Below are 16,414 nucleotides of genomic sequence, written 5' to 3' on the forward strand. Positions count from 1 at the left end.
AGTGATATATTTGTGGCCCTCCCACTAACGTCAATTCTCCCCACATGGACTGGGCTAATGCAAGATAGTCAAAAGCATGCTCCATATCATGTAAAGCAATAAGTTAAGTATTTTTTTTCTATACTGATTATTGCTTCGACTTTCACTCTAATTGTCCATATGCTTAGCTTTGCAAGCTATTTTATCTATTTTTCTGTCTGTTCAGAGATCGACCTGAATTCTTCCTAACACCTTCCAGGCGATTTTCCAGTGTTTATTAGCTATAGTTCTTATTTTGACTCAAGAGTCTCCTCATTGCTGCCTTAACCTCTCGGTTCCTGAGGCTGTAGATGATCGGGTTGAGCATGGGTGTGAAGATGGTGTACAGAACGGCCACTACCTTGACATCCTTACTCATGGCTATCGTGGAGGAAGGCCAGATGTAGCTAAAGATACCGCTGCCGTAGTAAAGGGCCACCACGATGAAGTGGGATGCGCAGGTGGAGAATGTTTTTCGTCGGCCCTTGGAAGAACTTACCTTCATGATAGCCAAGATGATACGAATGTAGGACACTACGATGAAAGTAAGAGGGAACATCCCTGCCAACACCACCACCATCAGGAATATGGCTTCCGCTGGGCGCGTGTCTGAGCAAGAGATCTTAAAGAGAGGGGTGACATCGCAGAAGAAGTGGTTCACTATATTGGATCTACAGAACGTGAGTTCTGAAACAGACACCGCCTGCATAAGAGAGTTAACAAAGCCACAGATCCAGCACGTAACCACAAGGCGGATACGCACATTTCTATTCATGGTGATGGTGTAGTTGAGAGGAAAGCAGATGGCCACATATCGGTCATAAGCCATCACCGCTAACAGGTAACACTCTGCAACAACAAAGTACTGAAAAAAATAAAGCTGGGTGATACAAGCAGCAAAAGAAATAGGTTTTTTGCTGTCAATTAAGTTGTCAAGTAATTTGGGGACAGTGACAGTGGAGAAGATGATGTCAATGACTGCCAGGTTGGCTAGGAAAAAATACATTGGGCTGTGCAGCTGATGGTCTGTGACGATTAGTGTTATGATGATCAAATTTCCTAATGCAGTGACGAGGTAGACCACAAGAAAGACAAAGAAGAGGCTGTAGTTTGGATCTTGACCATCAGAAAGGCCCACAATAAGAAATGTTGTCACAACAGACCTGTTCTGCCATGTGTCCTGTGCCATTATGACGACCTAAGGAAACAGAAAAAGTAAAACACACTTTATTGAGATGTACCTCTTCCAATAAGTATTCATTTGCTCACCAGTGAAGCTGATTTTCTCTTCCTGTTTTTGAAATCAGGTATCTATAAAAAGAATGATTTGCTTTAACTCAGTCATAAAACATTGAATGACGTGATAATGTCAACCTTGCTGTCCTTTCTAACCCCAAAACATATTCGCTCCTTCAACACATTGTTAGACTTTCTGATTGTTCCATATTTTCCTTTTATTACATCTTTTGATACAGGACTTTATCAATTAATCTTTTTTAATTTACTCAAATGTTTTGATAGTGAGCCTAATTGTATTTTCCTTATTATGTAATTGATTGGTAATGTATTGGAATGTTCTCCAGAATGGAAAACACACTTTGGGAATAGAATTTCAAGGGCTGGTTCGGCTGTTTGAGCATCCAATTGTACCCCGTCCCATTCTGTCCCGTCCTGTCCGATCCCATTCCATCCCATCCTATCGCATCCCATCCAACACCACCCATATCATCCAATGCAATTTATTCCAGTCCTGAATCATTTATAAAATGCTAGATTCTCTAAGACTTACAAGGTTTCTGCAGATTAATATATGTCACTATTACCCAACAGTTGCTGTTTAGTTACTATTTTTGTGTGGGCTCTCAGAGTATAGGTCTATGTGAGAAAGTGATCTTTTTTTCCCTGATCACCTCGATTTTTGAGTGATACTGGTGTTTTTGTGACTCTGGCTGTGCCCTGGGCTCTGCTAACCAGGCCCAGGGCCAGTGCTCTGGTTAAAAGGTATATGGTAATTAGGCATAATTACAGTTGGTACTGACAACCAACCTGTATGTCCCTAGTATGAGGTAGGGCATGCAGGTTTAGAGACCCAGTAGAACTAATGCACTTAAGTGTTGTTGGAAAAGGCACTTCTACAGGGTCATCTCCAGACTTTTTTCCTTCCTTCCTCCCTCTTTTCTGACCTTGTTTTTGTTGGCTTTATGATTCTATGCAATTTACCACTAATAACCAGTACTAAAGTGCTTGTGCTCTTTCCCAAAAATATGGTAGCATTGGCCTATCCACGACTGGCATATTTAACTTACTTGTAAGTCTCCAGTAAAATGCACTAAATGCGCCCTGGGCCTGTAAATTAAAAGCTACTTGTGAGTCTGCAGCACTGATTGTGCCACCTACTACAGTAACCGTGTACATGTCTCAGGCATGCCACTGCATACCTTGTGTGTGCAGTGTTAAACTGCCCTTTCAACCTGGCTAGTGTACCCTTTTGGCAGGCCCAAACCTTCCTTTTTATTACATATTGGTCACCCCTAAGGTAGGCCGGAGCCAGCCCCAAGGGCAGGGCGATTTGTATTTATAAGGTTAGACATGTACTTTTAAGTTGAGCAGGTCCTGATAGTGAAAGACCTGCTAAATTTGTTTTTCACATCTGCAAGGCCTATCTCTCTCATAGGTTAACATTGGGGTTACCCAGAAGCATCCTTTAAGTGTAAGTTTCAACTGGAAAAAGACAGAAATAGGGAGTTTGGTGTCTCTGGACTCACAATTTAAAATCTCAACTTAGAGTGAAGTTGGATGTTATTCGTAAGGCACCACTAGATGTCTCCAGTTGGTGCTATTTGCTTTTAAGTAATAAAAAGCACATTTTTACATGTAATCTGTAAATCATATCTCAAACTCCCTATATTGGAATTTTGTTCTTTTGGTCTAATTTAAACTATAAAAATATTTTTAAAACCTTTAAAAAATGGTGCTCGCAGTCAAGCTACCAAAGGTTGAGCAAGGTTTAATTTGATGAAACCCTGACTAAACCTTGTGTGTAATTGTAGCCTTATTACTAGCTGTGAGTACCTACCTGCACCTACTAAAAATACCCTCCCAACAGTGTACCCGAGTAATGTGTCCAACCATTAGATTCTAATACAACCCAATACATTCAATCTGGAAAGGACCTATTGAGCGCTTCTGACAACAGTTCTATTGCCAGAAAAATGCCACATAGATCATTGTTTTCTTTCTTTTCTTCTCCACGCTTTCCAAGGATTTCTGTCATTCCTGGCAGGTAAGAAAAGCTAATACCCCTGCTGGTCAGACATGCTGGCTGCTGCCCTTTTGTTTGGGTGAGAAGAACTTGACCTGCATCTCTTGAACCTAGAACCACTGAGGAACTCCAAGGGCTAGTTGGCTGGTCTCATAATTGGAAGCCTCAAGGACACAACAGGCTTCCAACAACCTTGCACCTGCACCTGGACTCTGCCATTCGTGAGTCTACCCTGACAAGTGGTGCCATCCCAGTATCCTAGTCCTGGGCCCCAGGACGTGGGCTTCCGGTGCTCTAACAGCCTCTGTGGATCAAGCAGAACAGATGCATCTCCTCTGCTCTGTGGCACAACCTTGAGCAGAAGCATTGCCTCTGCTGCATGGATTGGACCCGTCGCAAAGGCCTGCACTGCCACAGCAAACTGCAACCTTTTTTTAAACCACCCCTACACAAGGCATCCTCCATGCAGGCCCTCGCATCCCTCATTGATGGCAGCTTCGACGAAGACCCCAGACTTTACATTGCAGCCTCGCAGCTCCTCAGAATTGACACATTGCCCTGACGCAAGACTTCAACGCCAGACTTCACATTGCATCCTCGACGCCAGACTTCACATTGCAAGTCCTCCTCGATGGTTTCCTTAATGATGATGCAGGACCTCGCATCGCAACCTCACAACACCTCAGAGCTGATGCACTGCTTCAGCTGCATGACGCATCTTCAATGTGGATCCTTGCAAGAGTACTCTGTTTAGCAGGCCCAGCTGGGGTCCTATAGCCAGCCCACGATCTATGAGATTTTCACTTCATTCTCCTGACCGACATATATGGCACTGACATTGCCCTGGACCACCCACTACTTTTTCAAGTGTTTGGGAAAAGGGTTTGGGCAGTCCCAGCTAGTGACTGAACATCTTTCCTAGGTCTTTACAGTTATATTGTAATACTACATGCAAGGAGTGTTAAGCCACTAGGTGTCAAACTCATTTCCAAACTGTGTGTGGTCATTTGTCACAGCAGGCAAGAAACTCCTAGACAGTCTCACTCTGACTAGCTACTGAAAAAACTTCTTCAAATGTCAGGACACTTCAAGAACTCAGTTTGCTGATGCGTTAGCTATTTGCTCCACCACAGGCCAGGACGTAGTCCAAACTGCAGAACATATTATCCCTTTCTATTTCATGTGTGCCCTGGAAGTATTGTCAGTGGACGACGGGTTGGCAAGAGAAAGCTTGTAAAATGGTGCCAAAGAGCTCTGGAAATGGGTTGCACAAAGTCTAGGACTATAAAAACGTCACTCGATATTAGGGGCACCATATTTAAGAAGTCGACTGAATAATTAGAATGTCTGCAACAGTAAGGATGTACTGTGCAGAACTTTGTTGCCTGACAATGAGTGAGTGTACCAAACAAAAGAAGCCCTTAAAGGAACATGTTTTCCATGAAATATCTATTTGTGAACTTAGTAATGAAATAAAATAAAAATAAAGGAGAAAGAAGACAGTGTAAAGAGAAGGGTTCATCCTACCATCATTATGGACACCAGGTGTACAGCAAAGTTGTGAATGCATGCATAGTGGTGAATAACCAAATTGCCATTTTTCTTTATATATTGAGCGCCAATCCCGAACCATAAATGGAACTGGAAACTACAGCCCAAAGGAGCCTACCAGCCTAAAAACCAGAAGGGAAATAGATCATGTCAGGCTGAAGTCTGTCAAGCATGGTGGTTAGTGAGCAGCCGGGAGCATAAATTGTGGTCCACCAGGAATCAGCAGGAGCAGCCTGCCCCACAAGCAGTGTGCCAAAGAGTTTAAAGAAACAGGTTTGTAGTCATTTTTTTCATTTTCTACTGCAATATAGGCAGTAAGGAGTTTAAAAAGTGACAGTGAGGGGAAGAAAAGAATAGGTACAGAGAGGAGAGCGAAGAAGAAGCACAGCTGCATTTTAGGGACAGAAAGGAAACTAAGTGCAGAGGACTGACCCAGGACAAGATTGAGGGAGATTTGAGGGGAGTTGTAGGAAAGAATAGGGTGCATGATGGAAGGTCCTGAGAGGATAAGCATGAAACTTATCCTGACCAATTAAAGAGAAAGGAAATGGAACAGAGACCTCAGGAGAAATCAGAGAGTAATTGAGGGGTATGTGGGCACAAAAAAGTACCATGGAGGATCAAATTGCCAAATATTAGGAGAAATGCAATGATTTAAGGGATGTAAAGTCTGCAAAGTACAAAGCTCAAGGGAAAGAAATGGCAAGGAGTGGTAGCCAGGAATGACACAGAGGGTATAAGGTTGGCATTGGGAGCCCTGCATAACCAGGCTTTAGGAGGAGGATACATTGGCAAGTGTAAGGTTTGTGGTAGAAGACAGAAGACGTGAAGAAGACAGAGAATGGAGAGGGAGATTAAAAAACCTCAAATCTGAAAGAAGAGCAGAGGGTTTATTGTACTTTTTCCATTGGACTATGAAACAGTCCAGCATATACTTTGCAATGGAGATGGGGAACGGACTTTGGATCAATGAAGAAAAAATAACAATGACTCTTAGAGAACTATAATTTAGCAGGCAGTACTCTTTCCATATGGGTGGCAGAGGACATTAGCTCTGTCACTCTAACTTGCCCAGTGGAGATCTCTCTACCTTGAGAGGAAATGCTGTTATGGCGGTTCTTGTGAAGGTGCAAACATTTTGATGGACAGTCACTGCTGTTTTTAATGACCATCCAACAAACTTCAACAAAGTTTTTGGTTTTCCAACACAACCACACAAAGTGGTAGTATGTTATTAAAAAACAAATACCTCCACCCAGGGACTTGTTCCCTAAGTGTGGTCGTTATTATATGTTTTTGTGCTCCTCCTACTGATGAGGGACAGAGAAAAGTGACATGGCACCATCCACCCTAATTAAGGCAGGCAGTGCAATGCCCTTTCCCGATGATTTCTACTTCATCGGGCCATCAGAGAAAGCTGTCCGTTGATAGCGCTAATGATGTCTCCATCAACAGAAAAGCTATCATTCCTCCCAAGGGTAAACAGGGAGGACAGACCATCATTTTGGTGGAAAGGGTACTCCGTCATGTCAGGAATGGAGAACACTGTTCTGATAAACTATACATCAACGCCCTAGGCCTTTCATTCTATAAACTATTCACCTTACTTTGAATCTGCATTGTTTGTCCAAATGACCTTTGAGAGCTCTCAGCCTGGCAATGTCATGGAGGTCGTACAGTGGACAAAATACTTTGACCTTTATTCTGAAGTCGCCGGGAATTCTGATGCAGTATTCCTTCATCCCGAATTAACAACTCCACAGGTGCGGCAACTTGTTTGCCCCTGAGAGAAGAGTAGTAGCACCAATTTTGCAGATTATTCTGTATTTCCAGGCCATTTAGCCAGCACATTTCACCTGCCTTTTGCCTCTGAAATGTCTGGGGTGAAATTGCCATTGTTGTCTCATACCTGTTCTATGGGGCAACACACAAACTCTTTTTCCTTACCTGACCTCTCATCTCCAAACACAAATCTGAGACTGCCTTCCAGTACTGAGAGCTAAATGCGAAAAATAGGCAATGTGCTTATGAGTGCATGGATAAGTGAGTGAATGGATGGATGAATGAATGACGGAATTCATCAGCCTCATACATAAGCAAATCAATGCAGTTTCATTGAGAAAAGGCCAATCCTAATGGCCTTCATAAAAGCGTGTTCTTACAGTACCCAACACCCATTTAGCAGTTATCAGAATGAATGGCTACATGTACCAAGAAGTGGGTTTGCGACTCGCAACTTGCGAGTCGCAAACCCATATGCAGGATGGTGTCCCTGACACCATCTGCGTATCGCAAGGGGGTCGCAAAGACCCACCTCATTTATATTAATGAGGTGGGTCGCAATTTGCGACCCCCTTGCGATTTGCTGCACTCACAGGGATGGTGGCCTGCTGGAGACAGCAGACCACCATCTCTGTGACTGCTTTTTAATAAAGCAGGTTTTTGTTTTTTTTTGTATTGCAGCCTGTTTTCCTTAAAGGAAAACGAGATGCAATACACTCGAGAAAATTAAATGTTTTTGTTTCATTTTTTCAGAGCAGGCAGTGGTCCATAGGACCACTGCCTACTCTGACAAAATGTTTTTAGAGCCATTCACAAAGGGGAAGGGGACCCCTTCCCTTTTGCGAATGGGTTAGCACCCATTTGAAATGGGTGCTAACTGCGAATTGTTTGCGACCGCGTTCGTGATCACAAAGCAATTCTACATTGCGATGCGAATCGCAAATAGGAAGGGGAACACCCCTTCCTATTTGCGAGTCGCATTCCCATTTTGCGAGTCGGTAACCAGGTTACCGACTCGCAAAATGGGAATGAGCATCGCAATGCGCGTTTTGCATGGCACAAACTGCAAAATTTGCTGTTTGCACCATGCAAAACGCTTTGTACATCTGGCCCCAAATGTATAGCTGTCTTCTACTGCCCTGGAGCTCTGAATTCCTGTAGATATCTCGCACCTCGTCCTCAGAAGTCCCCTCCGACCACATAGACTGATACCAGGCGAGCGAAAGGAGCCATTAGGGGAAAAGGGGAAGAGAATACATTGGCGGCTCTTGTAGAGGACAGAACTCTTGCTTGTAGTCACCACGTCACCCAAGGCCGCCAAGCCTATGAATGTGAAAAGACACCAATGAGGTTACCATATACACTGTTTCTTATTAAAAAACCCTCGAGTACTTTTTCAGTGCAACATGTAAGGGCTCAGTTAATTTACTCCTACACGAGGAATTACTTTGGTTGTTGGTTTTTCATTTAATTTTTGGTTCCAGTCCTTATCTTGCCTTTCTTACAAAACAGAATTTGTAGTGTGCTCTGAATGTTATATATTGGGTTTCTCTGTCTGAATGAATACAGCTCTCTGTCAAAAATCAAATGAGTACAGTTACATCGGTAAGTGCAATTTGTTATCGGAATAAGTATTTCCTTTATTGATCCACAGTATCAATTTTTACAAGTTTATACAGAGAAAATGCAAAACAAAATAGGTGGAAGTAAAAAAAAATAAGGCCATACTGGTGCAGGCAGGGGAAGAGGTGGTTCTCCAAAGGACTGTCTGGTGTTATGAAAGAGCCCGGTCTTTCTGGCCAGGATCTCGGTACTGAAGGAGCAGCGGATGTATTTTCGGCGGAGATGTACAACGATACTTACTGTCATGGTTTGCCTGCATTTTCGTTCTGCACATACAAACTTAATAAAAGTAGGGGCCTATGTATGAGAAGTGGCGCAGCACCTAGTGCAGATCCAATTTTCTTGCGCTCCTTAGCCCCCTCCTAACACCACCATGTGTGTGTAGTATTTAATATACGGCGCACCATGGTGGTAGTTATGTAACCAGCATCATAATTTTAGAAGCTAGTTCGGCGCTTTGCAGGAGTAGCATAAAAAATGTTGATGCTAATCCTGCAAAGCCCATTGAGGCCCATTGTAACTAATGGGAGCCTCCTTTAAAAGTGCCGAAAAAAATGATGCAAAGAAATCTCTTAGATTTCTTTGTGCCATTTTTTCGGCCCTCTTAAGGGGGGAACGCCCCCTTTGCATACATTATGCCTGGCACATGCATAATGTAGCGCAAAGGGTTACAAATATGGCGCAATATTTTTGGCCTTCTAACGCCACATTAGCGTAAAAAAATGACGCTAATGTGTCGTTAGAATGGTGCTAAGCCCTCCTCAATCTGGGTCATAGTTTTTCGCTGCAGCAACAAATATTAGGGGTCAGATTCATAAAGGACTTGTGCTGTCCATGCATGAAAAAAGTAATTGCAAAGCACTGTAAGTCCTTGGCTGAGATATACTAAACCAAGCAAAGTCACTTTGCATGGCTTTGCATAGTTTAGTGAAGACCAACTATTGCAAGGCAGCACAAAGCACTGCCTTGCTTTACTTTGAGTCGTGTAGACGTCACATTAGTGAGCATGCGTGTTTCCATGCATTCACCCATGGATTTTAATGCAAATCCAGATTTATAAACACTTTAAACCTGGGTTTGCATGAAAATGGTGCACCTACCGACAGAGGGAAATATCTTTTTTTTCTTCTTGTTACTTCCACTTTTCACCTGTTTTGCACTCTGCACCTCACACAGAAAGAGGAACATGCCTCTAAGGATTGTTTTTGTGCAGGAAGGTGTGCCTTCCTGCACAAAAATAATCCTGCCTTTAATACAGACCCCATAGCACTCTGGTGCACAGGGGCCCTCATTGGGGCTGGGCAGCATACAGTGCGCCAGCAAAAGGACATAGCAGAAATGTGCCAAATCTTTCTGAATATGGGGCATTTCTGACCTCTCCCTTTCATTCAACACAGCACAGCACATTGCCCTGCTGTGTTGCATTGCCTGAAAGAATGGTAAGTCTGCCCCTCTGTGTTTTTGATGTGCATGGGGTTTTTACATTGCACATCTGGATATTTTTTCTATTTGTGTCCCTGTGACTGCCGTTCCTCACTTGGCAGTTATATGAAGAAAAAATAGCGCTAAGTGACCCATGTTTTTGCCTATTAAACTTTAGTAGATTACTTTTATGCATATGAGAGTTGACAGACATATTTTTGAAATATGTTCAGAAGGAAAAAGACTACCCAGTTCATGATTTTTTCTTTATTTTTCTATCCTCACCAGATGGCAAACATTGTTGGGATCCAATCATCCCCTGAAGATTTCTACATCCTTCAAGCTACAATCTGTCAGTCAAAATAGGTAAGTTGGGAGAGGGTTTCACAATCAACCAGCGCTATTCCATTACTGGGTTGATTATAATTAATTATTATAAGAATTATGGCCATCCTGATTAACATAACACTCTGACAAACAATGGAGAGATTACATTTTTGCAACCACCCATGAAAATCACTAACATGTTGTTAGAGGCACCACGACACACAGAGTTAAACTCCTAAGAATGTGTCACCGTGCCACTAGGTGTGCACTACAAATGTTCTTTGCAATGTGTGGATAATGTTGGCTGTTGCAGCATCATCAGAATAACCCTGGCCCACTTTTTAGAGCCAGAGATTCCTTTTCCTGCATGGTTTTGCAGGCGTGTACCACTGACCCGTGTTTCCCAACTGCAAATCTCTGCAGTAAACTGATATTTTTGGAAACCATGGGCATGGCAATTATATCTGTGTACTTCGACTGATGTTTAGTGAATGTTACAGAACACTCTGATTGGGACTTTGTGGTCTGGATTCCTTTTACATGATACTACTGTCCTATGGTAATTACCGGGCCGCTCCACAATCCATCATTAATTTGTATACCATGCCTCCTCAGTTTGACCCAGCCATAAGCACATCAGTCATAACCCTGCTCCAATGGAGACAGTCGATCCCAAACTGCCAGGCCAAGTCCTTCATGAACCAGAACAGAGGCAGCCCAATGACTGGTTTCATCCTAATAGGGCTTTCAAATCAGGTATAGCTTAGTTCCAGTGTGCAGACATGGGTTTCATGACACTGGAGCTTCAATCTACAGCACAGCTCAATGTAGTATGAGATCACACACAACATAGTATAAGGTTTGCCCTTCCTGAGTGCCTCTGAAGTGAGGAAGAAGAGGAAACATTCCAAAGGCTGTGTTAGGAAGAAGGCTCACAGTAGGCAGCCAGAATGGAAGAAGCCTGGAACTCTAAATATTATTCCGAGAGACCAAAACTGAGAACCAAACAAAAGGGTAGGTATGTCAAGAGCCAGGTATGAGCTGATAATGTCAGTAAAGAACCAATGCAACCAAGCAAATTTTCACCAGGCATGAATTTGCAAGTGAATGTCATATTTTTCAATGGTTGCCTAAAAGGTTATGGAAGTCCGCTCACAACCCAAAGGACCGCCAGTGGTCCAAACGTGCTTAAGCATATGATGCATCCCTTCAGGCTCACCATCTTCATGGCCTCCAAGCCTGACCTATTTGTCAGTTATACAGGTTTTAGGGAAACAAACCCTCCATTTACAGTAATGAGCCCATTCGTCACATCCCGTTGTCACTGTTGTAAAGCAAAACCTCTTGCTCCAAATCAAAAGTCATGTAAAATCAATGAGGAAAGCTTTTCTTGCCCATTGACTTGCCAATACCAGTCATAAGGTGTAATATTTGTCAGGTGAGTCTTGGCATGGAGCTTCTGCTTACCACCTCATTACAAGTCTATTGAAATCTGTATTCCATGATCTACTATCATGTGGGTAAATAGCAAAGCAGACATACCTAAATTCCAAAATGTCTCTTCTCAAATAACAGCATCCTATTAAAGTAATAATTTGCCCTAGAAAGAAACCTAATTACATTGACAGTGCTACAAGTCTCTTGATTAAACCTAGGACTATAACTATAATGTGACTGTACCTACACTTTTGATAGTAATCAAATGTGTGTTCCATAAATACAGATCTGTGAATTCTCACCATTCATTTATATCAGATGTAATTTTTTATTCCAATAGGCTACTGCTATTCCTTAATAAAAGCTGGCTAAATGACCATTTGCAAGTGATCCCTCACATCATGGTACCCTGAAGTTTTCCATCATCAGATAAGATGGTGCGGTAGGTGATAAAAGTCGTGTAACTGCAAGCAAATAAATTTAAAAAAAATAAAAAGCCTCCTCTAACAACAGATCTCTAAAAATTACAAAATGTCTATCACCCACGGACTGTACACTTACATGCCATTTCCCATCCCTTCACACTGAACAAAAACATATTTATTTAAATAAATGACTAGATTATACCTCAACATATTTTTATTCAAAGGGATTCTAAACTTATCTAGGAGAAAAGAACCAGCCATCTCACCAGTTCCTTTCAGGAAGCACAAGACCAAAACTTAAACATCTTTCCATAGAAGGAAGACATACTAAGGAGAAAAAATCTTAGAAGAAGTTATCATCAACCTGAAAAATTATATGCGTCATTACGTTCTCAAAGTAGAGTGGTGAAAACACGTTAGTATTCTATCAAATATTTAGTTGCACTAAAGCCGAAACATAACTCAAATTGTCTGTAAAACTAATCTGAAAAACAGCTCTCAACCCGGTGCCAGGCTCCACTGTAGCTCAAACAATAGGCAGAGCCATACCAGATGTCAAATGATTTATTGAGTTCTAGTTTGTTGATGACAAGTACAATAAAACAATCGAAACTGCTAATGAGAGTCCCTCTAAAACTAAAAAGAGGTTCACAAAATTCTGGTATGTAGACGAATTGCTTGAAAAAAGTCTAAGAATTCTTAAAATAGAAAGAAACTGGTGTTCAAACAAATGTTCCCGGCTTTCATCTGCATGCCAGTAAATCAAATATAGAAGAAAAATGTCATCAATTCAAAAGTCATTTTCTTCAAAAAATGATCCAAAACAACTTAAAGAAATAAAAATACATTTTAAAAAATAACTGTGACAAGAGTTTCCAATTGGCCCTATCCAATCAAAATACAACTGTCAAAACCTTTAAAAAATGATTTCTTAATAAAATCCCCTACATCAAGGGCTCAGTACAGCCAGCAACTGTCCATCCTCACGCCTGTGCTCTTCCTCCTCCTCTTTCGAAACGTAGGTGTGACAATTTTTCTACCTAGATCAGAAGAGCAACTAACAGAGATAAACATTTGAAACTAACATTCCTCTATGACAAGGTCACTTATGCTACCTTTAGCAAAAATAACTTGAATATTTTTCTGCATTGTATGGTGCTAGTTAATCAATGTTTCCTTCCACGAGGGCATCTTCCTTAATATATATTTTATTTTTTTACAACCAGGCAAATAAAACTCGTCCTAAAATTATAATTGGTTTATAAACATCTATCGCTTAGCGTTCCAATCTCAAAATATTTCTCAGATTTGTGTATTATTTTTACTGGGACCAGTAAACCCCTAGCATCTTATCAGTCAGCTTATTGCAAAGAGCACAGGACCAAAACCACCACATTAACATACTTGGAGACAAACATTGCTTAATGGACAAAGGAGAAGCTTGCCTCCATGGCTTTCTGCTCCTCTCAGCAGTCTTCAGAACAATCAATCATGACAGGCTACTGCACAAGCTAGAGATACATATGTGCCTCAATGGTAGTGGTGTTCCTGGTTTGCTTCGTTCATGAACAATCATAAACAACTGGTTCGAATGTGGAACTCCTCCACGGAGTTCTTGAAACAACACAAAAATAGTATTTCATTAACCAATACAAACTCACTTCGCTGTTGTTTTTGTTCACATTTTTTCATTGTCTTCCCTGTTTCCAAATCTTCTGTTCAATGGAGTTTTAGACTGAATTGTGCACAAAAGTAGTTTCTCTTTGGTTGTTATTGTAAGAAGCACATTAATACTTGTTATACAAGTAGGAGAGAAGAATATAAAAAACAATATAAACAAACTCTTAAGACCTTTGGGGCATATTTGTGAGCCCCTTGCACTGCCGGAGCTTCAATTTTTGTGATGCTGGTGGCGCTAACTACAAAATCATATCTAGGAGTCCAAGCAAAGCCACTTTGCATGGCTTTGAGAGGCCTCATAGATATGGAATAAAGCTTGGCAGGGAAAATCTGTGTGTTGCCTTACTCTGCACTCAGGAGGCATTCCATGGGCGTCGTGATGAGTGTTCCCACGCAACACTAATGGATTTTGACACTTCCCCAGATTTACAAAACCATGTAAACCTGGGATGCACCAAAACCTTACGCCTCTCAAGGTGAGGCCTCACAAGGAGAAATAAGTTTATTTCTCCTCGTTGTTTCCTTTGGATTTTGACACTTCCCCAGATTTACAAAAGTATGTAAACCTGGGATGCGTCCAAACCTTACGAATCCCAAGATGAGGCATAACAAGGAGAAATAACTTTATTTCTCCTCATTGTTTCCTCTTTCCATGTGTGCTGCATTCTGCAGCACACATAGAAACATAGAAAGAGGAAAACGCCTCTCAGGATTGTTTTGTACAGGAAGGTGCTCTTCCCTGTGCAAAAACAATCCAGCCGACAAAACAGGCTCCCAGTGTCTGCTTTGGAGGTAGACTGCTGAAACAGCACAAGTGCAGGGAAAGTACAAGAATGCACTATATTGCATAAGTGCAGTGCATCCCTTCCCTTTCACTTTGTCGTAGGGCAGCACAGCTTTTCTGGGCATTAATCCTTCAATGTTGTTTGTTCTTACTGCAGTCACATGAATTCTGAAACTGTTACTGTTCAGTGACAGCTTCAGGTACCAAACATCTCACATAATAGAGGAGGCCTTTTTTGTTCTGCCATCACAGGAGTTGCACACTGTGTCCTATATATAGAACAGTTGGAATTATGTTGCAATTGTGAGGCAGTGTTCACAAATTTTTGATGCAAGGAGATGCAAATTTTGAGGAATGTTATGATAAAGGACACATTACATAGCACAGTCTATGGCAATATGTTGTAGTTAATTGGACATTTTATTAGTCTGGTTCCTACATGGATCCTAACAGCGTAGAAATGAAATAGATTTCTTATGAAAGAATACTACGTCCACTCAGGTGAGCCAACTCAAAATATTACTCCAACAATTAAAATGTTGCCTGCGTACATGTACAGATCGTGATTTTAGTAACACTGTCATTTCTACCCCCTTTATTGAATTTTTTTGTGTGAAAGATTGAAACATTCCACTTCGAACAAAACAAGCTTCCTCTTATAATAAAAGATGTGGATTCTATATTGATTTAAAATCTGCCTTTCATTTCATGCTTACTATAACTTTGCACCATACATTATCAGGTTATCAGGAAGCACTTTAAAAAATAAAACAGACATACAAAACAGAATTGCTCCAGCAACACTATAAATAATTTTTTTAAGTATCTCATTGAGAGACACAGTAATATTAAATATGTCTGAATTAAAAAGGTGATTTTAACTCCCTTTTTCAATTGCATTTAGATTTTGAACTTTTTTTTAGTTCTTGCTGAAGGCAAAAGCCCTTTTCCAGTCCATGAACTGGGATACAAATACTAGCGTGACACCATTTTCATCTTTTAGTGTCTGCAAAAAGTTGAAAGAGGGCGAAAAGTGACCTGATACTTTTTGAAGATTTTACATGTCACGGACCATCAAGATGTGGCTATCATGCTATGGGATAGAGCACATAGCAGTGCATTGGGTGATGAAGTGTGAGAGACAGGCTTGTAGTTTTACCGTTTTCAGTATGCTGGTAGCTTAACACAGCTCTGCAAGACCCTTTATGACATTTCCTATCATATAATCTGTTTAGCTGGTTACTGGACTGGGCGTCCTATCTGAGATTTTGTGCATAGTTGTGGTCCTGAGCTGGCATGGTTGGAGGGACAAAAAAGTGAAGAGATCTGTTGGGATGGACATTTTTACTATCATCCTATATCTGAGTGTCGTTGAGAGATGTAAAGAATCGCTCAGATTGTATAGATATTTTCTGGGACCTGCAGTGGTGCAGTATATTAAAGTCCTCCAAATTGTCCAGCAATGTGTGACAGATCTGTTCAGTTATTTCATGCCTGTTCATTTGGTGATGGCTGCTTTTTTGTCTGTACAGTTGCAGTGATGGACAACACCCATAGCAGATATGTTTTATGTGAATTTAAGAGGCATAAGTTACAGTTTGTTGCTGACTGCTGCATAACATGTTTCTAGTATTATTGTAGGCAATAACCATTATATATGGAAATCCATAACTATACTATGCCATGGTGAGCCAAACGTCAGCCCTTTTGTGCTTATCTGCATACGAAAAGCAATATGATGGTTGAGTTGCTTACAATTCGTGGGTTGTAAGCTGAGGAATGCACTTGATGGTGCAACTGTTTTCTGGGCTCTGTTGCCAGAATGCAAGTGGTGCAGTTATCTAGGAAATAGGGATGTTTTCAAATGTCTTTGGTGATTCTAAGTGCATATTCTTCGTATCTTATCATTCCTTGTAACTGGTTGCTAACATTTGCGAATTATTCAGCAGAGGGCGGATTATGAGACAAGAGAAAAACTTATATTTATATGGAAAATTCAATGACCAGAGACTTTTGTATTTCTAGTGGTGATGACTAGAGACATGCACACAAGACACATGGTGATGTATTAATAACAATGCAAACAGAACACAGTAAAGAAAA

The 16,414-nt window shown here is 41.2% G+C and overlaps 1 protein-coding gene across 1 annotated transcript; it reads right to left on the reverse strand.

Moving 5' to 3' along the window:
• Positions 1–256: 256 nt before the first annotated feature.
• On the reverse strand, positions 257–1,207 carry LOC138262345 (olfactory receptor 5V1-like). The gene has a single exon (XM_069212243.1). The coding sequence runs from the start codon at positions 1,205–1,207 to the stop codon at positions 257–259; it is 951 nt and encodes a 316-aa protein (XP_069068344.1).
• Between the last annotated feature and the right edge of the window lie 15,207 nt (positions 1,208–16,414).

Source organism: Pleurodeles waltl, chromosome 10 (assembly GCF_031143425.1).
Source record: "Pleurodeles waltl isolate 20211129_DDA chromosome 10, aPleWal1.hap1.20221129, whole genome shotgun sequence".
Lineage (NCBI taxonomy): Eukaryota > Metazoa > Chordata > Amphibia > Caudata > Salamandridae > Pleurodeles > Pleurodeles waltl.